This window comes from Syngnathus leptorhynchus, chromosome 8, assembly GCF_054491065.1.
Source record: "Syngnathus leptorhynchus isolate UIUO chromosome 8, UIUO_Slep, whole genome shotgun sequence".
In the NCBI taxonomy this organism is placed as follows: Eukaryota; Metazoa; Chordata; class Actinopteri; order Syngnathiformes; family Syngnathidae; genus Syngnathus; species Syngnathus leptorhynchus.
The window spans coordinates 990,323-1,017,210 of NC_141202.1; the positions used below are offsets into that span (position 1 = coordinate 990,323).

Here is a 26,888-nt window from a genome sequence, read left to right on the forward strand (position 1 = left end):
TACAGAAATATGACTGAATATTTCAAGTGCCTTCTACGAGTGGAAAACAAAATGAAGTAGCCGTAGCCGAGCCCACTGAGGCTACGACCTGCTCATTTTAGGCCGTGAAGCTAAGAGGCAAAAAGATACGGTGAGTTTTGAGTTTCGATGGAAAAACGACTAGCAATTGACGACTGGGGTATCCCTTTAATATTTGACAGGCCATAATTACACAACATGTAGTCAACGGTCAATAAGTGTCATGTTTGGCGCAGCGTTTCTACCGGCATCCCACGCATTAATATGTTAGCAAATTAGGCTCTTAGCTTAGCATTGCTATAGTGACACCACATAAAACCTTAGGAGAACATCCACGCAAATGAAAGTTTGTCATTGTCAAAACGAGATAACACTCGTGTCCCATCGCTCAGCGTTCCAGACAATGCTGACTTGATTACATTTCCCCAATGACTCTTAAAGGAGACGCCAACCGTTGTTTTGTTTACTGTACACGTTAAATACCATAAAAAATCCTGACGCAAGCTTCCGTCTGAAAAGGTCATAGCGCTTTAGCTTCTTTTCCTTGGAAAATTTGCATTTTATTTATGAGCCTTTCGATCTGGCGTGGGAGGGAGGGACGGAGGGACGGACGGATGGACGGACGGGAGGAAACCCTGGAGTGGCATCAAAGATGTCACCAAATCAAATAAAACACAGTTAATCCTTTCCCTGATGCTTTGACTGGCAGCAGACGCAGTGACAATGTTCTTACGGAGAAGGCAAATTCTCCTTTCGTCATTATTTACTCCAATTTCTCAACACATTTTCATGTTATTTACTCCAATTCTCATAAGACTTCATTTGATGGCAAAAAAAAAAAAAAGCTTGATCATATTACACATAAAAAAATCAAAACTGCAAGTGCGTCTCGCGTGGCCGAGGCATCAGGGAAGGATGGCGCTTCATTTGGCTTTGATTTGTGCGTAAGTGCTGCTGCCCTCGTCGTCGTCCCCCTCCCTGGACCCACCCAGCTCCAGAGCGCCGTAGTTTAGCTCTCGCCTCTCAAAGCTTGCCAAAGAGCTTGCAGGTTGGAAATCCCCGTCTTCTCCCTGAAAAAAAAAAGAAGGTCGCTGTCGGAGTGGGCATTTGACGTTTTGCTCGCAAAATGGCAATTTGAACATTTGGATCCATTTTTATTGACTGATCAACTTTAGTCTATAATAACATGAAAATAGAATACAAAAGATACATTACATTTGAAAGCTACATTACAAAGCCCTACTTTATGGGAAAAAAAAAAAAGCATCAATTCCCAAGAAGAAATCTGTCTTTTTTATATCTAAGCATCATTCATCAGAAGACTACCAATTGACTACCGGCATGCAACATGAAGAAGTTAATGGTTATTGGCGGGACAAGGAGACTTGAGACATGTTAGGCGGGCAAGGATGCAAGTTAGCAATGAGGCAGGCAGCTTTGGCGTGGACAATGTGCGCATGGCTGTGACTAAGGAACCTTACCGTGCTCTCCTCTAGAATGGAGTTAAACTTTGAGCCCAACAGCTCTGTCTTAAGCTGTGCAGGAGTTAAGGGAGACAAAAGACACACACAAAGAAGCCATGAAAGCAAGAGAAAAACAGTGCTTTTCCAAAAGCTTCATGCTTGGGGTGAGCTCTCGCCACGTGTAAAGGCCGGCCGGGGGAGACAATGACGACTAGTTTGACTTAAGCTCTTACTTCGCGTCATCGTGAGAGTCATCGGCATGTCTCACCACTTTCTTCCTCAGATTTTGTTTGTCCTTCTTGACTGCGCTGTAGTACAAAGCGGGGTTCTCCAGGACCACGTCCTGCCTAGGGAGGCCATTCTCTCTGGGATGGGTGGATGGAGGGGAGGGGAGGGGAGGGGAGGGGCGGAGTCACATTATCAGACTCGAACCTCGACGCTAAAATGCAAAGCCTGGGCATCCATTTTAAAAGGACAAGGCCGGGTGACGTGGTTATGCCGTTAGTCGCCGAGGGTGATTTGATTTGATTGTTTGTTTTTTTTCTTCCCGTTTGAGGCAGGGTCCGAATAAAGCAATTTAGTTTGGGTTTAGAAAAGGTTACAAAAGCTGTGTAAGAGCAGGGAATCATGCCTGCACAATTGTAAACAGACAATTTGGGATCTTTTTCAAGCCATCAACCAGGAAGCAGACATCCAAGGATTTCATACTCACGTCTTTCACACAAGACGCCTTTTAGAATGGATGACGAGGCTGAAGCCTTTCCTTGGATTTCATTTTTTTGTTTTTCTTTGTTCCACTTCCACCTCATACATACATCCATATCTCTGGTGGTTTATCCTCCGCTACTCACTTCTTATTGTTTTGGCCCACGTATCTCACTGCCGCGATGATGAAGGCGATGACCGCCACGCCGCCGATTGTGCCCACAATAACGGCCATGAGGTACTTCTCTGGAAAGACAGACACAATTTGCTACCATTGCCCATTGAAAGAAGATGAACTACTCACTCTCTTGCTGCAGCTCCAGGAGAACGCTTTCTCTGCCGTACGCGTTGGAGATGCTGCAGTGGACGTTGACGGCGGGGCCGCCGTTGCCGGCCCGCTCGCCCTTCTCTCGCAGTTTGATCATGCCCGTGGACGTCTGGCCGTCCGTGTGCGTGTAGAAGTTGTAGCGGCCCTCCGTCTCGTTGATGGTGACGTTCAAGTCGGGCAGGTAAAATTCGATGGTGGGCTCGGGGTTCCCCGAAGCCACGCAGACGCATTGCACGCCCTCCCGCACGACTGTGCATTTGGACTCGTCCAGAAGGATCGGAGCATCTAGCGGGGGGGGGGGGGGGGGGGGGGGTGGGGGGGGGGGGGGGGGGGGGGGGAAGAGCCAGTGAGCGCAAAGCGTTCCCCGGGTGGAAACATTTTTCTACTCACACTCCACCGTGACGTTCAGGGAGCTGCTGGCACGGCCGTGCTCGTTCTCAGCCAGGCAGCGGTATTGGCCGTCACCCTGCGGCGTGATGTCCTCAAGCTCCAGCACGGACAAGTCATCGGCGGTGATGGTGCCCACCAGTTGTCCGTCCTTGAGCCAGGTGAGGGTAGGCGGCGGGCTGCCTTGAGTGCTGCAGTGCAGAATCAGCGAGGAGCCCTCTTGCACGGTCAAGGAGTCGTTGACCACGGGCTCGCGGGGAGGGTCTGAAACAGAAGGTCGGTTGGCCGCGGGTCACATCGGCCCTCTGTTAACAGGAGGCGAGGAAACTCACACTTGACGGCTAAGTAGAGCGACGTATTCATGGCGCCGTAGCCGTTGTCGCCGACGCAGGTGTAGACGCCCTCCTCTGCCGGCGTCACGTCATCTAAGGTGAGCGACAGGTTGGAGGCCGTGTCCCACAGCAGTTCCTGCTCTCCCAACTTCCAGGAAATCCTGGCGGGCGGGTTACTGTCCACTTCACAGTGCAGCGTCACCGAGCTGCCTTCCATCACCTCGGAGGAGACGTTCACCCACACTGAACGAGGAGCGTCTGGTTGGACACAAAGATAATGTTTGTGCCTTTTATCAGTTATAGTACATTCTCAGGCATATGACTGAAATGTCCCTTGATTTATTTCTTTTCTTCTCTTTTTGCTGTCTCAAGAGCAAAGACTAGAGGACTTCCCTCAACCAAATTCCGACTTGGAACTTTGACGCCATCTTGTGGCATTTTAGAGCATTACAGAAAGAGCACAAAAACTGCCGAAAGCTGTTTCTCAGGAAACATTGGGCGTGCCACAAAGACAAAAGACTGAAATTCGTACGAGGAGCACCTCCTTAAGTGATGCTTTTCGATTCTTCCAGCAGTTTCCCACTTACATTTGATGTCCAGGGAGACGAGCCTCTCGTAGACCAGCGTGGTGTTGGGGTAGTACACCCTGCAGCCCAGCAGCTGACCGTTGTGCACCGGCCTGGGGGTGAACACCAACGTGCTGGATTGCACGGCGGTGTTGCTCTCCTCAATGTAGTCGGAGCTGAATTCGGGCTCGGGCAGGTAATCCGTGTACATCCACTGGATCTCGGGGTTCATGTCGGGGCAGTTGTCGGGGGCGTAGCACGTCAGCGTCAGGCTCTCGTCGCTCACGATCTCATCGGGAACGTCGATGTCGGGTTGTTCTAATGGAAGCGAAGCGTTATGCTTTGACCTGGATCACCTGTTGTACATCGTTGGGACATTCCTCATCAATTTACCCAGAACTTTAAGATCAGCGAAATCCGGGAAGGTGTACACGTTGGCCCCGCCGAGATCAGCGCGAAAGTAGTAGCGCCCCGAATGCTCCGGTGCAACATTGTTGATGAGCAGCGTGCAATTCTTCTGCTGAAGGTCACCCAGCATCCTGGTGCGACCCTTGTAGCTCTCGTGCACCACGTCCGTGCGGGTTTTGAACACCACCGGCGGGAAGAGCTGCGGGTAAGGCTGGCCGTAGTACCAGATGCCGTGGACGCCGCGGTAGGGCCTGACGCCCGACGGGTACGCGAAGCTGCACTGGATGACCACGCAGGTGTTGCTCATGGCCGAGATGTCCCGCGGCACCCAAACGTTCCATTGGGAGCTGACATCTGAAATACACCTCGTATATGTGAGTTCAAGTGTGGGCCAGCCTCACTCGCTGCTGCCCTCAAGCGGCAATGAACGGAACTGCCATTTGATGATCAACGCTTGAGCGGCAGCTCGCCACTGAGGCGAAAGGTCAACGTGAATGGTTGGCTATTCAATGCTCGAGTCTGACTCCGGTCGAGTCACGTGACCCCTGAACACAAGAAAAGTGTATTCTCGACACATTTCTTACCGTTGACGATTAGCAGTAGCCATAAGAAGAGCGTCAAGCACCACATGGCGTCCACTCCGCACCTCTGGAACACACAAATAAGCCGGTTAGTTTCAACACGTGCATCATCACCATGCCAGGAAAAAAAAACGAGTCACTTCCGCCATGGAGTTTGTGAAGCTTTGCAATTCCATTTGGTGCTATCTATCCAATACCTTGGGAATTGTGATGATTCAAAGCAAAGAGCTGTTTCACAGGAAAAGGGGATCCACTGGTGGGCGTTTGCTCACACCCAGATGGCTCGACAACCTTCTTCTCTACAAAAATAAAAGACAATGTCGGCATCACAGACAATTCGATATACGTCGGCCATGGACTTAAGGATTGAACTTTGGAACTATCACTGATAGAGCTTTGCGCACAATATGACATCATGGTGGCCATAGCCAATGAGTCTGTCATGCCAAAGAAGGAAAAAAACGCTAGCATCGGTGAAGTCGCTCGTCATCATGGCGTAAAGTCGGTCCATGAAAGGCCGCCACTGTCGACGCATGACATCGGCTTTGTGTGGATTACTGACGCCGTCCGTCCGTCCGTCCGTCTGTGCTCCGCGGCCCGTCGACCGGCGTTACGACATTTCTGCGGGAAATATAGTCTGTGGGATTTATGCCTCACTCTGCGGCAGCCGCTGTGCGCAGATGGCAGGCCTGAGACTGACTGGATTTTGCCATCTTGAGGCCCGCTATTGCTAAAAAACACAATGACGCTGAGAATTCTTTTCTCATTCTCTGCGAGCCAATGAGAAGGGGCATCAAAAAACACGTTAAAAAGCGTTTGATTACATTTCAATGTGTTTAAGGGGTAAAAAAAAAAAAAAAAGACTAAATCCGCCCCCCCCCCCCCTGAGATATCCGGACAATCCCGAAACTGCGTCAAGCTACGCCATCTGCACCGGGACAAAAGGCAGAGAGCCGGCCGGCCGGCCGGTCCAGTGAGTCGAGAGGCGCCCCCCCCTGCCCCCCGCCTCCATGGTCAGCCTTCACAATGGCCTCATTGACGAAGGGACAAACGAGAACATACGCTTTCCTGGTACAAACCACTTGCCTCATACCAGCCTCAGCGCCAGGCTCCTGCTCTTTCTCTCAGCGGCCGGCAGTCCTCGTCCACCCACGCTTGACCACGTTGAGATGTTGAAATTCTAGAGGGCAGAGGAAAGCCGTCATAACATGATGTCATTAATTGTGTTTGTTTGAAAATGATTTTTCATTTGACTGGTGAGTCACACACATATGAAGCGTGGGCAGAATGCGGAGCTTGTTATTTACACGTTTGGAAAGGTGACGCAGTCAGAGCTTCCGCTCACTTTGCATATGGGTGGCCTAACTTCATGTCGTCATTTACAAGTTGCAGATCAATACCGGTTCCAATCAAGGCTTAGTTGAGCGAGCGGCTGGCTCATAAAATCAAGTATATAAGGTCGAGTAAACGAGCGAGGACGGGAATGCTGAGCGCCGGGTGTATTAGCATGCGGCATGCCGTTTCCCGCCTACGCTACACGCGTGTTAGCGTAAGACGCGCTAGCTCGCTGGTGGGTTGCGCAGCTATGCGACCTTCCTCTTCATTCTTCCTCTGTGGCTTTTGTAGCCGCCATTGTCCTGACAATGAAGCCAGTGCAAAGTGGGACTTTACCACACCATCTCACAATCAAATCCAAGTTGGATAGCCAACATTGATTACCATCAGTACGGCCAGAAAATTGATGGATGGACTAAGTTGTCCAATTGTGTGTTGTTGCTGTTTGGAAAAAAATACTTTCTTGTCAGATCTGTTCAAACTGTTTTTAGTAGCTGTGGATAATGTCAGCTTGCAGTGCTAATGCTAGCTGGGTGATCAAATATACTTCCACTTATGGAATTGTTCTTGTGCCAAGAAGAACATTTTCATTGTGACTACCTCCTATCAGTGGACTTGAAAAGGACTTTGCGGAGGGTGCGAGAGAATGAAGACCTTGTGGGCACAAAGACTGGACTGCCATTGTGTACCACGGCATAAGTGGAGGAATTTTTCTTTCTTTCACAGCGTGCAATTTGCTGGCGGCCGGGCCGTGACGCAAGCTGAGAGCCCCTCGCACCCCCACCCAGACGAAAAAATACACCAAGAGCAGCAGATGGTCTTCAAGCATGACAACTCTCCCACACAAACACAAATACGGAGCGCTGCCAGTGTCCAATCGCTCGAGTGAAAGCTGCTAGGTAGATAAGACAAGGCCAGTCATGGTTATATTTGGAAAGGAGGCAAAATATCACTTTTGCATTGTTGGCCAGGACAAAATAGTTTTTGTCTTTTGTCTATCTTTAGACGACAGAAGGAATGGGAATGTCACAGATGGGCTAACCAAACTAGTGATGCTATCCAGGTAGTTGGAAGGAGTGCTAAAAGATTTTTCAAGCGGCGCTCGGTGGAAGAGGTTGGAGAAGCACCGACAGACTGACTAGATGGTGGTTTGGAGCACCAGGTGTGTTTTGGTAAAGCGTGAGCGTACAGAGCATCCGAGCTGTATTTGGCAGAAAAGCGCATCGGAAGAATCGAGTTGCCAGTGGGCAGATGGCGATCCGCGGGCCTCCGCGGGCCTCCGCGGCCCTTTGGGAACGTTGCCTTCCGCTCCCAACCAAAGGGGGGGGGGGGGGCTATCCGCTTCTACACACGTGAGTAAATACAAACAAAAAAATTGACGCCAAGCGAGCAGATGCCCCCAGGAACCAAACGGGAAGAACCACTTGTGAAGTAATTCCAACTGGATTCATGCATCTATACTGCATAGCAAGACCAGCAGAAATGAGGCAAAATCTAGAAATATATCTGTTTCAAGTTCAAACAAATACAAACGCATGGGAACATTTGTTTACGGAATCATGATAAAGACAGTCAAGCCCCGCAGGACAGAGCAGACATGGAATGCACGACGGCTGTCATCACACTGACACCAAACAAGTTTAAAGGCAAGTCGGAACACACACAGAAACGGTAGACGGATACCTGTGCAACTGTAGGCGAGTTCTTTCCCTGTCACGCTGTCACGCAAAGAAGCCTGGCGCCAGCCACTCTCTGTACCAAGCCCCGGGGCGGCCCGCCTCGGCCATCCGCACGCCCACCGCCGTGACCCCCCGCGACTGTATGACAATGGCTCCTTCAGTGTGGCGCCATTGTCGTGCGTGCCTCGGACATTGGCCACAAAGGGACGCAGTGTTCTTTTGCCTATAGTGTGTTAACGCCACGCTACGTTGTTAATACGCCCACCGAGACACTTCATTGTTTGTTTAGTAACACGATTGATGCCCTGATGGAAAAAGCAAAGAGAAAAGATGAAATTGAAATAGAATTGAACCAAAAGTGAGGTTCCAAGGGCACCTGCGTCAAAGACAGATGATTACTGAGCCGCTTGATTTATATCATTAGCCACCTTTTAGTTTGTATTGATCAATCGAGCATTATGTTAGCCTAAATAGCTCGCCAAAAATGGATAGATTTTCAGTCACGGCGATCCACAAAGGTTTAGCAACGGGGACTTCTCGTGAGCGGGATTTCTTGTGTTTGGCAAATATCAAATGGCAAATAACTATGCTGTTATTATGATGCAATAATCTTAAGCAATTATGCCAACATTGAGCATTTTCCCTCCCTGTCAGTTGAAGTCTCGCAGATATCCTGAGCCATTCTCGTCCTTCCGGATCTGCTCAATTTCAAATTTTAACTCTGTCAAACATTTCCGAGATCTGCTATTTCCAATGTTGACTTTGGCATTGTGTTTGACTTTATAATGCAAGACGGCTTAACACTTCATCCGATTTGGCCATAGAAGGTTTTTTTTTTTTTTGCAGTAAGGTGAATTTGAAATGAATTGAGCTTCAAAGCAGTCATTCCCAAGGGGGCGCTAGGAAGTCCAAAAGTGTACTTAACACACTATAAGCAGCCTTTGTTCTTTCTGGGACTGGAGCCTGCCTGACACGGCACAACACCGGAAAGTGGACGCAGAGAACAGCAGCCAAACAATTCCCTTTTTCTCTTTCTGCCCGCCACCTCTTGCTCACCCTTAGTTAGCGCTTTAACATGTAGCCTTGGCATGAAACCTTAGATTGTGACACCTACTCTGTAATAAAGTACAGGATGACTGTCTCTTTATGGATATTTCCATTTTTAAAAGTAGGTTTGGCTACAAATTGACTTGCAGTTTTGTTGTGAGAGCACGACGGGGCTTACTGGACAGAAGTACACACCAAGAAAGGAGCCATTGTGCCTTTGGACATTTGAGCAGACAAGAGCTATGGATGGATGGATGCCAGTTGACAAGAGAAAAATGTTGGGAGAAAATGACAAGAATGTCCCATTCAAAAGAAAAAGTTTGCCCTTTAAAGTGCAGCGGTGGTCAACCTCGGGAGTGCGGGCCATTATGTAAGCGCTCTGCCGTACAATGCTATATATTGATTTTCTTTTCATGATATTGATTTGCCTCATCAACCATAGCCAATATGTGTGTATAAGATTGAAGAAATTTAGTAGTCATCAGTACATAATACATTTCTGCTCTCCTTTTAGCAGTTTGTGTCATTGTCGAGTCAATATATTTAAGATTCTGTGACAAATATATATTTATAAAAAATAAAATGTGGGGGAAATACAGTAGTGATTATATAAAGCATTGTTATAGAAACTACATCAGTGAAATTTAGCATTTATATGAAACAGAAAGTTATTGCAGCCTACAAACATGCCAAAAAGAAAAAAAAAGGAGGCTTTCAACAGCTGATTGTATATATTGGAATAAATGGGAGCTCTTACCTCATTAGCCAGAAGGGATGGATTGATGGATGTGAGGCAGCGTCCTCCTCCTCTTGGTCTTCATCTCACTCGCTCGCTCGCTCAGAGTGATGTCATCTAGTCCGCCCACTTTCAAATGCCCTAGTAGCAGTTTGAAACTCTAAATGCTCCATTTAGATGACAATCTACTGTACATATATGTCATGTAGATGAAGTTCCTGCCACACAATTTGACATTTTAACTGTTGCCTAAGTCTGAGGATAAGTTACTGCTCGACAGGGCAGGTCAGCCTGGAGGGGGGGGGGGGAAGGAAGTTAAATATGTATGTAAAACTTGAAAAAAATACAAATAAAATGGAAACTCATGTTATATTTACAATTTATATACATATTTTTCATTTGATTTTTTTGGGGAATATTCTAAAAGCAAATGTCCGTCAGCATGACAATAAAAGAGAGTACTATCGCGCACAGTGGTGGCGGCCTCTAGTGGTTGAAAATGTCACTTTCCATATTTGGCCAAGCAAGACACAGGCGTTACTTGAAAAATGCCTTTTTTATCATGTGTCGAGCATTTTTATGGTCAGCGGTACATCACAATTCTAGAAAGCGATAAATGTTTGATAGAAAGTAGCAAAGTACGTCATAAAAAAGTCTTTCCAAAAAGTACATTTTAAAATCCCTCTAAATAGAAGGGAGTAAAACTAAATCTACACTTTTATACAGTTGAAGGCACTTGTGGCAGCCACAATGTTTCATTCGTAAAATTACAAACAAGCGAGACTTTATGCGTCCCTCAATCACACACACACACACATAGATACATTTCAATTCTATTTGCAACAAAGGTTTGTAAGTAAGGTGGTAAAAGAAAACAAAAAATTCAGCACAGTAAAAATAACATGAAAACTGTACAATTTAAAAAAAAAAAAAAAAAGACTTGTTTCCCGGGGCAGCGGTGCTTTCTGTTTTGCTGGCCTCACACCACGAGGCTCTCCCGGCTCACAGCTCCATTCTGGGGGAAAAAAGAGAAGAATAATGGAGGTGGGTGGGGGTGTTTTGGGGTCATCTTGGCTGATCCTAAGAAAACTTTCCAGAGGGCGCTACTGAGTAGATTTTCTTAGGGTTGAGTCCAGTGTATTTTATTCAAGAGATATTGAATCCAACCAGAGTTGGCCCTTACCGTGCGCAGGTTGCTTTTCTTAGACGACGCCATGCTCTCGTCGTCGCTGTAGGGGGGCGGTAGAGCGCTGGGTCCCGACGGCGGGTTCAGAGGCAGGGGCGGGGGCCCCCGGGTGGGCGGCGCCCTACCTCGATCCGAACGCGCCTCGTCGCTTCCCAGTCGGTCTCGGCTGCGAGCCCTCTGCTGCTCCCCCAGCCTCTTCCTCTCCATGGCCTCTCTCAGGATGCTGTCGTCGTAGTGGTCCCTCCTGTCCCTGCCGCCGCCGCCCGGTCGCCGGTCCCTCTCCAGATCCATCAGGTCGTCGCGACTGCGGCTGCGCCTCCCCGGAAGGGCGCCGTACCCTCCTCCGCCCGCTCCTCTTCGATAGTCATCCGGGGAGTAGTCGCGGCGTCTGCGCTCGTCTCTGTCGTAGCCAGCGCGGCCGCTGCTGCTCCAGTCGTCGTCAGACCTGAAAAGTGGTTCCGGTTGAAATGAACGATTGAAGCAATTGGAATGATAGATCGAGTCAAGTGAGGGGAAAAGGCTTCAAATCAGACTAAGCACACACTGCCCACGCTTAAAGAGCAGCAACTCACCCTCTCCTGCCCCGGGGCTCGTCCGGGCGTCGGTGCGGCGGGTAGTCGTCACGGCCGTAGCGGCGCCCGATGTCGTCCAAGTTGTCCATGGAGCGGGCCCGGGCCCGCTCGTTCATGTAGCCACGGCGCGGCGGGTCGTCCGGGCGGCGGCGCACGTGTTGCGAAACGCTGCTGATGGTGCTCATGCCCTCGCCATCATCATACACGGTGGACAGCGCCGGCGGCTGTGCGCGACCGCCGCGGGATCGCGGGTCGGCGTTGTCGTGCAGCGAAGTCACCTCGCTCACATTGTCCACTGAGAACAGGTAAGGAGACGTCAGCTCACCGGGTAACAGCTCACATCATCTAGCGGGCCAAGAATGACACGAGCGAGTGACTCACAGCGGTTGTAGTTGGCGGGTCGGGACGGGTCCAGGTTGGCCAGCTCTCTCTCCATGTAGTAAATGGCGCGCGTGGCATTGCCGTCAGGGTCCACCTGGATGCGATAGCCACTTCGAGCTGGAGGTGACATTGGTGGAGGAAATGAAACGTGTTTGCCGGTACTTCCATAAATACAGTGACTACAACAATACAGGTAATGGTTCACGCAATCTTTCTGTTGACTTACTATGGTCGCCGCCGGCGCCGCCATCTTGGTCGTGCAGCAGAGGCACCTGGGAGCCTTGACCCACTTCCAGGCAAACAATAAAATTCCAATGAATTGAAACACGCTAGCAGGAAATGACTTTCCTTGTAATTTCCGCCCTTACCAGAGCTGGCGCCGTCGTACTCGCGTCCGTACCCGTTCTGTGAGGGCGGTACCCCGACGCCGTTGGGCAGAGGAAGCATCGGCATAGCGGGCTGGTGGGTGGGTGGGCCGCTGTAGGCCGGCTGGGCGTACATGCTCGGCGCGTAGACGGTGGCGTAGTGGTTGGCCATGCCTTTCTTCACCGCCTTCCCCGCCTCGTACACTGCGGAAGGAAGCACGTCAATGTTTGTGAAGCGTCCCAACCATGGGTGTAGGAGTAAATGAGAAAAAGTGGATTTTTGGCCAGTACTCACGTGCCCGCGGGCAGCAACATCGGTCGGGGCAGCAGGGGCAGCTGACGTAGCAGCAGCACGTGTGGGGACAGCACTGACACCAGCAGATGCCGATCAGCAGCAGCAGCAGCAGGAAGGCCAACACCACTACCACCACCAGCAGCCAATCTGGACAGAAAAAAAACAAAACAAAAAAAAAACTTAAATACATTCAAACCACGTACAGTAAATAGCAACCGTTGCCATCATTTACATCAAGTCAAACTGCAGTTTACGAGAAAATAAATAAGGAATCTTATGGCCAAACGGCAAGAATGGACGGTGGCGTCGCTCCCTGCAACGCCAAATGAACAAGTCACATTTAACACAAGATACAGTAACATTCAAGAGACTCCTCACTTGAACTGAAAAAGTGACATTGTTTTGGTTCGAAAATGGTTCAAATGTGCCCCGCATTTCAATTTCACAGTTACAGCATGCTACTTTGCTGTGCTTTTTTCTTCAGGCTCAATGATTACAAGGCTAATTTTCAAACGTCTGCTTCCCTTTCTGAGATAAACAACACCTCTCCTTACAAACTGGCTGAGCCGGCTCGTGCGAGTTACCACACGACCGCAGCGCCGCAAACGTAAACAAACTCAAAAGGAAAACGCGGGAAAAGAAGGTATTTGAGGTGAGTGAATTTTTTCTTTTCACTTTGATAAAACTTCCTTTGCTGGCCTCCCTTTTTTTTTTTTTCCCAAGCGGACTAAAACCGTTGGCGCCACGTTGTGCTGAGAAAATGTGTGATACTTCTGATGGACTATGTCACTAGCGCTCAAAGTAGTCACACTGAGGGCTTTTGTACTACCTTCCATAACCAGTAAGTCAATGCCAGGCAGCAGGTCAGTAGCATTTGACTTTCTCTCTGCGAAAGAAAGATAAAGCCACAATTACTGGATCGTGTGCGCTCTCAAAACGACCACACCTGCCCGCGGGGTGTTTTACCCATTAAACCCGACTACACCACATGGACAAATCCGCCAATATTTCAACTACTTGATGCCAAAGCTGTTTGACGGGGGTCTCGCCGAACCTGACTCATTATTTGCTTTGTTCATGTTGTGTATTAGTGGTTGAAAGGAAAGCAGAAGAAAAAGAAAGCCGGTCGCAAGAAGAAGTTGATTGGCATTTACCCAAGACAATGAGCTCAGTGTAGTCCTCTCCATTGCCTGAGAGATCCTGCGAGGAGATGACAGAGCACACGTAGACTCCGCTATCGCCCCACGCCGTCTGTGCAATGTTCAGGTCAGCATCTGGCGGGGAGGAAAAAATAAAATAAAAATGACCACAGTGGGATTAAAGCAACAATGGGTCACTCAATGAAAGGTCGCTTCTCGTGTTAATATGATCGGAGAAGTGCAAATGCACTTACTATTGATGATGCTGATCTTGCGTCCTTGGTACTCGCTGCCCAGCGTGACAGAGCTGCCCTGCTTGGAGGCCACGATGCGCACCGTGCGCTGGCTGTCGGCGCACTCGATGTTGGGGTCGTAGTTGGGGTTGTTCTGCGACAGGATGTTGTCAGCGCTGCTGGGGTTGAGCGCCGCCTGCACCGGGTCGCGGCAGTACGACTTGTAGCGCCACGTGACCACCGGCGGTTGCGTGGCGGTGGTCTGGAAATTGCACGTGAGCGTTACGGGCTGGAACAAGATGACCACGTAGCGCTTGGCCGGGCTGCTGACCGAAACAGCCATGGCTGACTCTGGAACGACATGAAATACAAATCATTTGAATAATTCATACACGTGCTCTTGCGTGAAGTATTTATATGCCAATTGTTGTTCTTTCACATTTCTCTCTTCTCTTAATAATTGATATATGAAACACAAAATATGAAACACTAGCCCTGAAGAAACCATTTTCATGAGTCACCTGCGATGTCATCACTTCATACTCTGAGCAACAATCAAAACACTTCATGTTGACAAATTGGATGCTCATTTATCAAACGGTTTTGTAATTTCATTTTTAGAGAGCTGGATGCAGTGTAGAAAATATTTGAAAAACCAACACCACAACAATTAGTTGCTTTATTGCCTGGTTAATGGGGAAAAGATCATATTTGATTTCATGATAAGATCATGTCCCCCGACTGCCATTTTGTAATCCAACTGACTTTTGAACGCAATCCTACTACGAAAGCCATTTTTGTTTTACTCCTCCTTTACCAACCTCTCGTGGATTATGAGAGCCCCAAAACTCCCCAAACATTCATTAAATTGCACTTGATGAATAATATTGGAGTGAAAGAAAATGTCCCCCGATTTCTTGAGGCGGAAGCGGGCCCACCCAGTTGAGGCGAAAATTTCTTCTTACCTGTCGCTAGAGCTGCGGCGAGAAACAACGCCCAAAATGTCTTCATTCTGCCGTCTTCTGAGAATCACTCGTTGAATTTCTTGTTTCAGAGTCACAACTATGTGCGAAAAACAACTTTACACCGTAAATTCTCCCAATCAGTCAGGTAGCGTCAACTCCATTTTGTGACGTCTCCAGTTTCGCCAAGGAGGGAAGAAAAGTACCTGAACGCACCACGCAGGTGTAAATTCAGACATGTTGCGAAACGCGGAGGGGGGTAAAGACACTCGCGTTAAACACATTTTCGAGAAAGCGGCGAATAATTTAACACAACACCCAGCTAATTTGAGGAGATTAAAAACATTAAAAGTCAAAGTCTTTTTTTTTTTAGCAACACCATATTCTGAATAGGGACGTAAATTGACACGAACGTAAGTTGTTCTCCACAACTCCTAAAAGTGGTACAACCCGTTTGGCGATTGTGTTATCGCAATGTTTGTTAATGTTCAACAGCTTCTCTGAGTTTCTTGAAAAATTAGAGCACGATTATCTTCCAGCTTGGAAATGCATACTAAACTACATAATTATACACATAATTAAACATTAGTTGACAATAATATGACAGTTTCCATGGACGGTAACTATAGTTGTTGGGACACTGGCTCGTTCTCCAGGTGCAGGAATGTGGCTCAATCTTTTAACAGTCCCTAGAACATATGAAAACATATTTTGATTTCTATCAAAAAGTCCCTTACAGTATGACAGAAACAGAACGTCAGTCACCACGTTGCTATTTGCTGACCTCCAGTGGAGGTAAATTAGTCAGACAGAAACTAAGGAACAATTTCGTTTCAGAGAGAAGTTTGCAGCTTTTAAATAATCTTTTTGTCATTATTTGTTAAAGCTGTCAGTATAAGCCTAGTAGATGATTTCTGGCGTTTACCTCAAATATGACTTTTAGGAAACCACCGTACCCGAGGAAGAACAACCCATCAGGTGTAACCAACCGACAATATGGCAAATATTTCAAAATAGATTATCCCAAAAAAAAAAAATCTTTTTGTCATTATTTGTTAAAGCTGTCAGTATAAGCCTAGTAGATGATTTCTGGCGTTTACCTCAAATATGACTTTTAGGAAACCACCGTACCCGAGGAAGAACAACCCATCAGGTGTAACCAACCGACAATATGGCAAATATTTCAAAATAGATTATCCCAGTGTGGAACATATAACATCTTATGATAGCCGTCTGTTTACTCAGCAGTAAATACATTTGTCACCATATGTAAGAAGAATTTAGACGCTTATGAGGGTGCTGCTGTTTTAGTTCAATTGAGCTATACGCTATGACACTTAGCACCTGTTTTAGTCCTGTTTTTATTGGCTCCAGTTGGCTGTCAAAAGTCAGGCCGAGGCAGGCCCACCCGCCCACATGGAGGGAGGGAGGCGTGGTACTAACGAAGCCAAGAATGATAAAAGACTTAACTATGTTGATTCATGTTCAGACCTGACGCCTCTGCTTTGTCTAAACGGTAAGAAGACACAATCTATCTTTGCTTTACAGCAGCAAAATTACAGATGATATCTCTTGATTTTTATTCTTTCATTCTAGTTGAACATGTGCATGACATTTTGCATCCTTCTGTTATCGCTGGTGGCTTTTCCAGTTTGTCTGCTTTTTCTTTGTGACCAGTTTGGTTCAAGTCCAATGATGCGCAAAGAAAGCAAAAGCGGGTTTTTTTTCTATACACATAGATGATGTATTTATGTATGTATACATTATATAGCTGAAAAGAAAAGCAGTGTTCATTGATGACGGTGACGCTCCCTTACCAGGAATTTTATTTCATCACACGCTGTTCACTTTCGGTCTTGATGAGCCGAGGAGATCCACTTTGAAAGATGACAATTGCTAATTTCCTACCTATCCTACATTAGTATGCAATTTGATCAGTACCTCCAGTTTTGAGTGGATAAAAGAAGCACACGTAAATAGAGAGAGAAAAATAAAATGAAAATAAGAACGAGCAGCTTCGGTGAACACGGTAGCTGTATGATCACAAATGGTCATTGTTTTGGATCTCACGAGGTCAAGCTGGCGTACCTAATGATGTGAACCGCGTGTGTACCGGCGTCAAGTTAGCGCTGACCAAGCTAGCCCGGATGGCGTACTCCACCGGGACTCTGGCTCAAGGCTGCTTCGGCAAAGTGTACCGAGAGAAGTACGACGACACTTGGGCCGCCATTAAGAAGGTTCCCCAGCAACTCATCAGCAGGAAAGACCTGGAGAGAGAGTGTGAAGTGTACAAGTGAGTAGTGGGCCAAGAGTTTCACATCACTGCAAACCAGCCATAATCGGAAAAAACACCCTTTGGTTTTCTTGCCAGCAAAGCCCATCACCCAAACATCGTCAAGCTTCTGGGCAACATCAACCTGAAAGATGGCAAATGGATCATTCCGCTAGAGTTCATCTTCGGCGAAGACCTGGAGACCACCATATTTAAATCGTCAAAGTCCAAAATACAGGTGAGCGCGGTAACCAATTTCTCCCCGTCTCGTTCGGGATCGAACAATTTAAAAGCTGCGCTTCTCGCGGACCGGATTAAAGAATGCAACGGGCCCGTACGTGGCCCACGGACCGTTGCTTTACCCTCCTTGATCTAATTATTACTCCGTCTGACATTTTGCTTTTTGACCACACCATGCTAATTCCACACATGAAAATGAATTCAAGCCCAAGGGAGGAAAAGCAGGTTTGGCAGTAGACACCAGGTCTATATTCTTTGCGTTTGTTTCTTTCTCTCTTTCACAGCTGACTCCAACAAATCGAGGCAAAATCATCGTCGGCATGTGCGAGGGCCTTCTACACCTCCACTCTTTTGATATTGTCCATCAAGACCTCAAACCTGAAAACATCATGGTGGGTGTCAAAATGATCTGGATAAGATGAAGGATGTCAAAATGATCTGGATAAGATGAAGGATTGAATTGCATACTGCAAAAGCAGCATAGCCGAGGTTGCTTAAAGACTCTGAGCTTCTCGCCGAGTCATTCTCTGAACATAAGCCTTTCTCGGCCTCCAGGTGGAACACAACACAAACCGAGCCGTGATCATCGACCTCGGCCTGGCCAAGTTCTTCCGGCACGGCCTCAACTCGGCCATGGACATGGGCAACGAGGCCTACTCGGCCCCCGAGGTGCTGCGGCGCCTCAGCCAGCGGGACCAGCGCTCGGACGTGTGGGCCATGGGCAAGATCATCACCGAGCTTTGCGCCCGCGTCCGGCTGCACACCCCCACCGTCTGCCCGGCCAAAATCCAGGAGGTGATGGGCAAGCAGCCCTACTGCCAGGCCGTGTGCAGGATGGTGGAGAGCAACCCCATCCAGAGGGCCTCCATGGTGGGCGTCATCGGCGACATAAGGAGGGCGCTCGGAAGTCCGGGGCACCTGATGCCGCCGCGGCCGGTTGTCAGGACCCGGTCGGCATCGCCGGGTCGGAGAGGAGCGTCATCGGGTCAGAGGGGAACGTCTCTATACAACAATGAGCCGCAAGGTGCATAAAGCGTCGATGGAAGTGGATTGAAGTCAAATACAACTGAACCGTCCGTTGGCGCTATCACACGTTGAGAATGACTGACAGTCGTTTGGCTTTTTTTCAGCACACGTTCCGATGAACAAGCGCGGATCCCCGCTGGGGTGGGAGCGCACCCCTCGACCGGACGTTGAATTGGTCCACCCCGGCCCCAGACAACCCCGTTCACCCTCCCCGATCCAAGCGCTAGCAGGTGGCGGCGGCGCACTGGAGCTGTCCAAGGACATGATGAAGATGGGCTTGTTCCAGGACCTGCCACGCCAGCTGCCCGCCACCGGCCGAGTGATGGTGCGCTGCTTTGAAGAGAAGAACGGAGAGGTGGGGAGGTGGGCGCACAAAGAGGTGGTCATGCGCGACGGCAAGATCGTCAAGTACAACGATGTTACGTTCAACAGCCCGTAGTCGATGCAAACGAGCAACTTTCAATCTTTTTGAGAGTACATAACCAAAAAAGCACCAATGACTGTGAACGTCAGCTCTTTTGGACTTTCTGTTGTATTTCTCTTGATTTTTTTTTCGTGATTTGTGTAACCAAGCGGTCATGATTCAATGACTTTGTATTTGAACTATGTGGAAGACATTGTGAGTCTTCTGTGAAAGGTGTGATATAAAATAGAGTTACTCACTGAACATTTGTTCGCCATTTATGCACCTTGCTGCGACACATCAAGTTCAACACCATCATTTGAATCGTGGATTTATTACAGAATTTAAGGCCACTCGAGTGCGGTGAACAAACACGCACAAACACCAGCAGAGCAAGCTAACAGTACCAGTAGAAAGCTGCAAAGTCACACACACAAACAAAAAATAAGAATAATAAAGCAACAACGTTCCACACCAGATTTCCTGATGTCACTTTTTACGGCGCGCTGACCTGCTAACACGCACGGTGGGTGGCTTCATTATGCTGCCGAGACCAAATCAAATGGATCACCATTGGTGATCAAAATCTTGAGAATTTTCCCCATGATCTTTGATAGCCATCTCAAGTTTTTTTTTTTTCTCTCTCTAACCCAATGAGCATACTCTGACAAGGGCCTTCAGCTGAACATCAAGGAAATGCTCAAAGAACTTTCCGTAGCAGCTGGTACGCTCGCGTGCTCCGTCCGTCCGTGCGTGACAGATACTCTTTGGTTGGCGGCTTCCTGAGACGCTGATTACAACATTGTAGATTAAGATAAAAAAATATGACGATCTCGTATGAGCACGCTGGTGTGTCTGATGTGGATGCTTGGCGAAGAGCACATGGTGGACATTTACTGCATGAAAGGAAGGCAAGTCGTCCGTCACCAGGTTACAAATACAACAAACAAAATCAAAAAGAGATATTTTCACAAAATGGATATATTGTTTTGATACTTGAGATGTTTTTTGTGTTTTTTTTTTTTTTAAATGAAGAAGCACTCTTCATGTTTCTCAGAGGAGAAAAAAATAGTTTGAAAAAAATCCTTCAAAAAAAAGTCAAGTGGTTCAGTCTTCATTTAAATATTTGTGTTGAATAGGTATCACATAATTCCTTCAGGGATCACTGCTGATGTCATCAAATAAAACAATTTGTATTATTGAAAAGTTGGCTCTCATCCATTTTTAAAAAGTTAACAGATACATACAATTTTTGAAGTTTGGATGCTCTATTTGATCCTTTTTTGGAATTATCTTTCATTTTATTATACTTATCGAAGTGTTCCTAAGGGAATGCTGTTTGAATTGGATTTTTTTTAGTCGAAACTATTTTTTTTGCTGACCTTTGATCACCATCTTCTGTCATACCCATTGAAGAGAAAAAGTCAATTATGAAGGCTTGTGGGCTTAAACTCAAGATGACCCTTCGATATGAAATGTCATTAAATGGTCCACGATACGCTTGTTAAGTATTGATTATCTCAAAAACTTGTAAACTGGGCCGTATCCTTTGACTGTATCAGCATCATGCTCACTCAAAGCAAAAAAAAAAAAAAGAAAAAAAGTAGCAGAAGATAGGACTGAGCAAATATTGGAAGGCATCAAAAGGTTTGAGCAGCGAGCACGTGGCGGCGCCGTCGATAAACTCACAGAGTCCAGCACGACACGGGAAGCTGATATCATTTTTCGAAGGAAAAAAAAAATAGATATATAAATGTATATATGTGCCTAGTCCGCCAGGACAAAGGAGGCGCTATTTTTCAGTTTTGAGAGTGGCGGCTTTGGAAGAAACCTTGGCGGAGATTGGGACGCTGGGCGGGGGCTGGCGCATCGGGTGCAGCCCGGCCTCGGTGCCGATGTTGACCGTGATGTTGGTGTAGAGCGGGAGGTACTCCCGTGACACAACTTGGTACTCGGCCGTGTTCATACCGTCTTGCTTCCACGTCTGACGCGTCTTTGCCAGCATGTTGAACCTGGAAAGGAGTCGGCATCCAATTCAAATGAAACTTTCAAAGAAGAATCTTCAACGTTGGTTTATTTGGATAACCAAGTTACCTTTTTGGGTTGATATCGTTGCCCTTGTCCAGCTTGTGTTTGATCATCTTGTAGCGGCCCACCTTCAGGGACGGCCGCGTGATGGACATTCCCGCCAGAGACACTCTGGGAAGAAGAAGAAGAAGAAGAAGAGCGGTTGACCACTGTGCCATTTGGAAATGCGAGGCCTTACCTGATGCCGATGTCGTCGTCCTCGCCGCCCCAGCCCCAGTAGTTGTTGGGAAAGCCGTTCATTTTGAGGTAATGGAGAGGCGTGAGAGCCGACACTCCTCCGAAGTACATCGAATATGGAAGCCTACGACGCAAAACATCATTTGAGACCATTGAAAAACGACACTAACCTGTTAGTGGGGGGAATAAAAATGCTCCAATTTAGTACAATGGACCGAAAATTCTCACTTTTTTTTTTTTTTTTTACTACAAACGAGTATTCCACCAATTATTTCATCAATGAATTGGCTAGAAACTGATGTTTCAATATGAAACTGACTTTTGTCCACTTGCAACCACTCGTATGTTTTATTGACGTACCGTATCTGAAAAGACAACATCTTGCTGAAATGAATGTTACACTTTGATGTAGGTAAGGAAAATGTTGGGGCACAGAACGGAGCCTTGAGGTACACCAGATGTGATCTCAAATTCTGACCTTGCATTTCCGATTGTCACGCTTCAGGAAACCATTGGAGCGATCCAATAAAATGCGGCATGTGCAGAAGCTTAATACGAGACGCACTTTGAAATATGGGCCTTCAACAGCGGCAACAATGGAGACTCACTTGTAGCCAAACTTGTCCATGGCAATGGCGGCATGCTTGGGGTTGGAGTCGCACACGTACGTGTTGCGGTCATCCTCTGGGATGAGATCCACATCGTGGAAAAACAGGCAGTCCCAGTCTTCCTCACGCATGGCCTCGCGGAAGCCGGCGTTCATCAGCTTGGCCCGGTTAAACGTGTAATTGCCCGCCTGCGAGGGGGATACAAATTCAAAAGAATTTAGGAAATAGAATAGTGACTGCAAAAAAAAAATAAAAATTGAGCGGACGGACCTGGTGAATGATATAGATGCCGTAGTTGAGCTGCTGACGCTGCAGGAATGGGTGCAGGTAGAAGAGCAAGAACTTAAGATGATGCTCGCGGTGGCGGTGCGGAATGACCACGGCCGTGCGGTGACGCGCCTCGCAGTCGGGCGGTCGGTAGCGCCCGCCGCGTTCCACCAGCGGGTTCTTGCGTCGCACCTCGGCCATCGTGAGGCCCGATTGGAAGTTGACGTGGATCGGCCCCACTGAAATGAGACGTCAATTCAGTATAGATGTCGATCAAATGAATTTGAGGGAGAATTGGATCGTTTGAAAACGGAACAACAATAAGTCCATTGAACGCAATGTGTCTTTACAACTTGCGCCAATAGTTCACAAACATGCACGTACCCATGCACGCCCACGGCACTTTCCAGGTAATCCAGCTAGTTTGCTTTTTGTGTGCCAGATAAGGAAATATGTACATGTTGGGGCAACAATATTTTGCCAAAAAGCAAACATGAACAAGGATCAGGATGTTAAAGGTTGTGTGTGTGACAAGTGTGTGGCAGGGCGGTAACAAATACGCAGGAAATCAAATAAAAGGCCATATTGATCACGTCATCGTTCAAGTGTTAGTTCCAGCGAAAAGAAACCTGAAACTCCGGAAAACAAGTTTTGTCTTCTGAGAGCTGGAATTTCAGTTGTCGCAACTAAAGGAATTTATTTTGCTAACAATGCTGTCGGCTTAACTAGCTTGTAAAGTTGGACTCTTAAGGCTCAAAATAAATAAATTAAACTTTAAAAAAAACCAACAACAACAACAACAACAACCTGTTAGTCCTTTTAAAGTGAAAAAAGTCAATTGACATCGATATTTACAGAAGGAAACCACAAGATGTTTTTGGCACTCACCTAAGAGAGGAGACTTCTTGGGACAGTAGTAGACGTCTCCATTTTTCTGCGCCTTGGAGAGGCGAGACAGATTGGCGTACACGTCGTTCACGGGCACGTCGGCCGCCGTGCGGTTCCGAGGCGCCGCGGCGGGGTCCGGCTTGCGGAAGATACGTATGAAGTAGCTGACCCTCTTGTGGTAGCCCTCTCGGGACAGGAGAGCCATCACCACCAGCTGGATGCCCAGGAACATGAACAAGTAACGCCATTTGGACTGCAGACTGATCATGGTGGTTATGGAAGTGAGGCCACGTGGAGAAGGAAGGAAGGAAGGAAGGAAGCGGAGTGGAGGATTGTCAAAGAGTTGATGCTTAGGTCATCATCGACCCTAATGCCAAGTCCAAGAGTAGAAAAATAGTTCCAAAAAACTAAGAAAGGCACTTTTGGTGGGCTTTCACTCTGCGAGACCACCAAACAGATTAATAGCAAAGATATTCCATGGGAGAAGAGAAGGGGGAAAAAAAAAAAAATGTTATTCCGCCAATGTTCACTGCATTCCTCGCTGCGGCTTAGGTTTGTTCCAAAAATCTCAAAAAGGGACTTTGGGTCCAAACTGCGAGTGGCGAAAGGGGGCGATGGCGGCGCTGCCGCATTCCACGTCCTTGCGCAGGATGTCTTCACGCCGCTTCCTTGTGCCGCTGCCTCAGCCACTCGGCAGTAACGACCATAGTCGCCATGACAAAAGGCGCGACACGTTTTGCAGGATTAAGTAGGCCGCCGCCCACCTCGTTGCCTGACGGGGACGAGGGTGGGGTTTCTTTCGCGTGTCTGTTGGGGGGGGGGGGGGGGGGGCTTCTCCCCACTATTGTTCCATTGTGACTGACTGCTGCTGCAGGGTAATGGCAACTGGTCCTACTGGGTGGACAGGAATCGGGTCACCGACAGGCTGTAAAACAAACAGCAACATGAAGACGGTTACGATTTCAATCCAAAAGTCAAACGTTCATTGATTGCAATTTACGATGAGATTATTTCTTTCATTTTGTAGTCACGCTGGTCACCTCCCATTTTTTGTGGTGACCATTCAAAATGGACGAAGGGCCACTCCGCCAGAAGTTTGGCAAAACTGCTGACATCAGCGTTTTTTTTTTTGAGGAATATTTGCCCCCGCTCGAGCTACAAAACAATGCGCAATTGTGCGCAGACCCAACAAACGGATTGAGTTTGTTTACACGGAGCGCCGCGCAGAGCAGTCGGCCGGACAGGCCCGACTAATCGCTGCCGGCCGGCCGGCGCAGGTGCTGACGGAACCCTGATCCACTGAGCGGATCCGGCCGGCCTAACTCGGTGCCAAGGAGTCAATTAGCGCTCGTTAAAAAGAGGCAGCCTCACGCAACTAATGCTAATCCGTTTAATGTCAGACGCTTTAAATGCCTGTGAGCGCTCAATGAAATGTGAAAAGCTATAAATGGGCTTTTCCAGAGATGTCGTCAACGAGAGATGGCTCAAGTCATCAACGAGAACACTTATGGCTCTTTCCGTTCTACCCAGTCACCGCCGCCACCACCACTTCCATCCTTTCTTCTAGACATCCGTGTGGTGGAGAGCAGGTATTTTTTCAGTGCCCGCGGGGCATTAATAATATACAGACACTCGAGTGGGCACATGAGTGCTTGGGTTAAATATAGCTTGTCGTCCATGGGGGGGGGGTGTCACCGTCGCTATTCACATCTCAAAGGGGATGACAACGCACAGGACACACGAGAGGGGGCAGACCATTTACGTCGGTAGCGCTTCATTTCAAATCTCATTTTTTGATCTCGTTAAACTCAGATTTCCAATTTGAATCTTGCAGTGTCATTTGGATGTTTTGTGCAGTGTGGCAAACGCAACTGCTCATCTCAAAGTAGCCTTGAGCAAAGAGTTCTTACGCAACAGCCATTGAATTTGAGAAGAACATGGAACAAATACAGAAACCCTTGGGACACAATAGAATGAAAGGCAAATTCACATTCAGAGTGCGTGCAAGGGAAATAACGTGCAAACACGAGCCGGGGGTGCTGAAGCGGGACTGCGGAACAAACGCGTGCCAGCGGCCCCGCCATGGCAACCCATCTTGAGCGGGCCCGGCCCAGCCCGGCCCATTCATTATGGGCGCAGCTGGTACACGGCCGGCGCTCTCAGGAGGGCGACCGTCCGCCGGGACCAACAAGAACCGGAGCGGATCGCCGTGGAGACGACAGAGCACTGCGGGAGGGGGCGAGGGCTCGGGGTGCCACAACAACGCCAGGCTCATGTAGAAAATATTCAGACCTCACAATTGTCACGCTCACAATCCATCAACAATCTTGTGCTAATTATAGGCAATAAAAACATGAAGAAGAAAAAAATGGAGATGAGACAGCTTCCTTTTACGTCGCAGCCAAACCTTTGCAGGAAACAGGAAGTCATCTCACTGTGTGCTCAAGGTTAGACTTGCAACTCATTAACCAAGATACTGCGACAAATTAAATACAAATACACGTAAAAAAAAAGTGGCGCACCATGTTCAACTTTGGAGCATCATTAAAGCTACAAGAGCTTCTCTTAAATGATCTTAATCTCTCTTAAATTACATGTAGACTTCGACAGTTACGGTAATTATGGCTTTATACTTTCAACTAGACATGAAACCATGGTTTGTCTTGAAAATATAATACTTTACTCATCAAAAGAGGTCTTATCGCAAAATAGATACAATAAACTCTCAAAATTATACAACTTTATACCATCGATTTACACACTTTTGTCTCAGAAATACACAATTTATGTTTTCCCCTTCAAAGAATGATTGACTGTTACAACGAAATTATTCCCCAAAATATTTTTCCCACCCCTCTTGATATTAAAATTTTAACCTGTAGTATATATATAGATTACTATTCTTTTCCCCTAAAACTACACGACTCTAATAATTTAATCCTGCTGATGTTGATGATAAAAAAATATTGCAATGTAAAAGAATAGCAAAACCAAAGAAGCTTTTTGTTCATACTTCCTGATGTGAGGGCGGGCGACCTTTTGTGACCTGTGGACCTTTTGTTGTACCAACAAGCCATTGAATGTAAATGAGCAGCTACCGGCAACCATTTTTAAACCACCGCTTCTGTTTCAAAACTTTTTTTCTCGCCTAAAAGTGAAGCTAGCCTCCACTAGCTTCGCAGCTAACAAAAAAAATGCACGTGCCACTTTTTGACATTTATGTCGTTTTTAAGAGCTCGCCAAACTTAAACACTTTGTGTGTTACATATTGGCAACAAAAAAAAGGCTTAATAGACGTGTTTATTCGAGGGAAAATGACTAAGTCAAGTAAACCCAAGCGGCAACCTGACAAAAACATAACCGCCTTTTGGAGTTCCAGCTGCAGGGAGACAAGCCGCGACGAGCCGCCCCGGAGCGGAGTGGAGCGGCGTTAGCATGTAGCTCAGCTAAGCTAAACTAGCAGCTGTTTTGCCCCGCCCGCCTAGTTCGCACTTTAAATGCTTACCTCGGATGTAGGTCGACAGGCTCCACACAGGAGTTCATGGTGGATGTTTTTCCGAAAAGAATGTGCTCGCTACGTGCTGGTGATATATTGAAGAAGTTGAGGCTGACCGCACGAGCTTTGTGCAGGCAGCAGCTGGAGCGTCACACCGACTGGGCTAAATAATGCCGTCGAGAAGCTGCGGCTGGAGGGTCGCCTGTTTGGTTCCTCCCCCTTTTTCTTTTTTTTTCTTTTTCTAAATCACACATCCTCATACGTTTTTTTTTGTTCCTACTGAATCTCGTGGATTAATAAAGTCTATATGTGCTTTGCGAGTAAATGGGAAAGTGTATATTCAAGTTAAATGAAGTGTAAAACAATGTTGGAGAAGTGTAAAGTGGCCAAATCAAGTTGATTGGGTGTTTCCGTGTGCAGTTCAATAGCTGGGCACATGTGGGAAACGTCACTATCCCATCAACATCTGGCTTTGGAAACGCAAGAAAAGTTTAAAAAGTCAACTACAACACTTCTACTGTAGTATAATGTACTTCCTAATGTGATTTAGGGTCATTTTAAAAACTTTTAATGCGCCAATTAAATGTAAGCTACAATACATTTAAAAAAGGCCGTAGTTTCATGAACGTACCATGTTCATTACCCCATATGGCAACCCTACGCGTCCAAATTTGGGAAAAATTGACCAAATTAGTGTAATATTTC

At 47.3% G+C, this 26,888-nt stretch overlaps 4 protein-coding genes across 9 annotated transcripts; 1 reads left to right on the forward strand and 3 right to left on the reverse strand.

Moving 5' to 3' along the window:
- Positions 1-131: 131 nt before the first annotated feature.
- Positions 132-5,130, reverse strand: mag (myelin associated glycoprotein). 4 transcript variants are annotated; one of them, XM_085919397.1, is made up of 11 exons: positions 4,986-5,130; positions 4,792-4,855; positions 4,193-4,561; positions 3,821-4,117; positions 3,234-3,491; positions 2,905-3,165; positions 2,491-2,799; positions 2,333-2,432; positions 1,750-1,846; positions 1,500-1,553; positions 132-1,088 (listed from the first exon to the last, which is right to left on the reverse strand). In XM_085919397.1, the coding sequence occupies exons 2-11, from the start codon at positions 4,835-4,837 to the stop codon at positions 942-944; spliced, it is 1,938 nt and encodes a 645-aa protein (XP_085775523.1). In that variant the 5' UTR covers positions 4,838-4,855; positions 4,986-5,130; the 3' UTR covers positions 132-941. The 4 variants fall into 4 exon arrangements, with proteins under 4 accessions (XP_085775523.1, XP_085775524.1, XP_085775525.1 ...); XM_085919398.1 differs by lacking the exon at positions 1,500-1,553; XM_085919399.1 differs by lacking the exon at positions 1,500-1,553 and having other exon boundaries at positions 1,715-1,846.
- Positions 5,131-9,947: 4,817 nt separating this feature from the next.
- lsr (lipolysis stimulated lipoprotein receptor) lies at positions 9,948-15,093 on the reverse strand. 2 transcript variants are annotated; one of them, XM_085919244.1, is made up of 11 exons: positions 14,722-15,093; positions 13,778-14,107; positions 13,539-13,658; positions 13,214-13,270; positions 12,385-12,531; positions 12,093-12,293; positions 11,951-12,013; positions 11,725-11,841; positions 11,344-11,638; positions 10,769-11,216; positions 9,948-10,600 (listed from the first exon to the last, which is right to left on the reverse strand). In XM_085919244.1, exons 1-11 carry the CDS (start codon positions 14,765-14,767, stop codon positions 10,565-10,567), a joined length of 1,860 nt encoding a protein of 619 aa, XP_085775370.1. In that variant the 5' UTR covers positions 14,768-15,093; the 3' UTR covers positions 9,948-10,564. The 2 variants fall into 2 exon arrangements, with proteins under 2 accessions (XP_085775370.1, XP_085775369.1); XM_085919243.1 differs by lacking the exon at positions 13,214-13,270 and having other exon boundaries at positions 14,722-15,080.
- Positions 15,094-16,089: 996 nt separating this feature from the next.
- On the forward strand, positions 16,090-19,133 carry LOC147051577 (uncharacterized). 2 transcript variants are annotated; one of them, XM_085919000.1, is made up of 6 exons: positions 16,090-16,234; positions 16,842-17,011; positions 17,090-17,228; positions 17,515-17,622; positions 17,786-18,254; positions 18,361-19,133. In XM_085919000.1, exons 2-6 carry the CDS (start codon positions 16,866-16,868, stop codon positions 18,693-18,695), a joined length of 1,197 nt encoding a protein of 398 aa, XP_085775126.1. In that variant the 5' UTR covers positions 16,090-16,234; positions 16,842-16,865; the 3' UTR covers positions 18,696-19,133. The 2 variants fall into 2 exon arrangements, with proteins under 2 accessions (XP_085775126.1, XP_085775127.1); XM_085919001.1 differs by having other exon boundaries at positions 16,177-16,234; positions 16,846-17,011.
- On the reverse strand, positions 18,975-26,553 carry LOC147051578 (beta-1,4-galactosyltransferase 3). The gene is made up of 7 exons (XM_085919002.1): positions 26,193-26,553; positions 22,688-23,612; positions 21,803-22,038; positions 21,533-21,720; positions 20,926-21,048; positions 20,754-20,858; positions 18,975-20,671 (listed from the first exon to the last, which is right to left on the reverse strand). Exons 2-7 carry the CDS (start codon positions 22,953-22,955, stop codon positions 20,452-20,454), a joined length of 1,140 nt encoding a protein of 379 aa, XP_085775128.1. The 5' UTR covers positions 22,956-23,612; positions 26,193-26,553; the 3' UTR covers positions 18,975-20,451.
- Between the last annotated feature and the right edge of the window lie 335 nt (positions 26,554-26,888).

Excerpts from the sequence above, each read along its gene's own strand:
- mag (XM_085919397.1), bottom strand. The coding sequence starts at position 4,837 with ATGTGGTGCTTGACGCTCTTCTTATGGCTACTGCTAATCGTCAACG. Across the intron at positions 3,492-3,820 it reads CGTCTCCCTGGACATCAAAT|ACGCTCCTCGTTCAGTGTGG; the intron begins GTAAGTGGGAAA and ends GTGTCCAACCAG. Across the intron at positions 3,166-3,233 it reads GCTCTACTTAGCCGTCAAGT|ACCCTCCCCGCGAGCCCGTG; the intron begins GTGAGTTTCCTC and ends CTTCTGTTTCAG.
- lsr (XM_085919244.1), bottom strand. The coding sequence starts at position 14,767 with ATGAAGACATTTTGGGCGTTGTTTCTCGCCGCAGCTCTAGCGACAG. Across the intron at positions 12,294-12,384 it reads ATGTTGCTGCCCGCGGGCAC|TGTACGAGGCGGGGAAGGCG; the intron begins GTGAGTACTGGC and ends TTCCTTCCGCAG. Across the intron at positions 11,842-11,950 it reads CGGCGCCGGCGGCGACCATA|CTCGAAGTGGCTATCGCATC; the intron begins GTAAGTCAACAG and ends TGTCACCTCCAG.
- LOC147051577 (XM_085919000.1), top strand. The coding sequence starts at position 16,866 with ATGGCGTACTCCACCGGGACTCTGGCTCAAGGCTGCTTCGGCAAAGTG. Across the intron at positions 17,012-17,089 it reads AGAGAGTGTGAAGTGTACAA|CAAAGCCCATCACCCAAACA; the intron begins GTGAGTAGTGGG and ends TTTTCTTGCCAG. Across the intron at positions 17,229-17,514 it reads CGTCAAAGTCCAAAATACAG|CTGACTCCAACAAATCGAGG; the intron begins GTGAGCGCGGTA and ends TCTCTTTCACAG.
- LOC147051578 (XM_085919002.1), bottom strand. The coding sequence starts at position 22,955 with ATGATCAGTCTGCAGTCCAAATGGCGTTACTTGTTCATGTTCCTGGGC. Across the intron at positions 22,039-22,687 it reads CAAGAAGTCTCCTCTCTTAG|TGGGGCCGATCCACGTCAAC; the intron begins GTGAGTGCCAAA and ends GTCTCATTTCAG. Across the intron at positions 20,672-20,753 it reads AACGATATCAACCCAAAAAG|GTTCAACATGCTGGCAAAGA; the intron begins GTAACTTGGTTA and ends ACTCCTTTCCAG.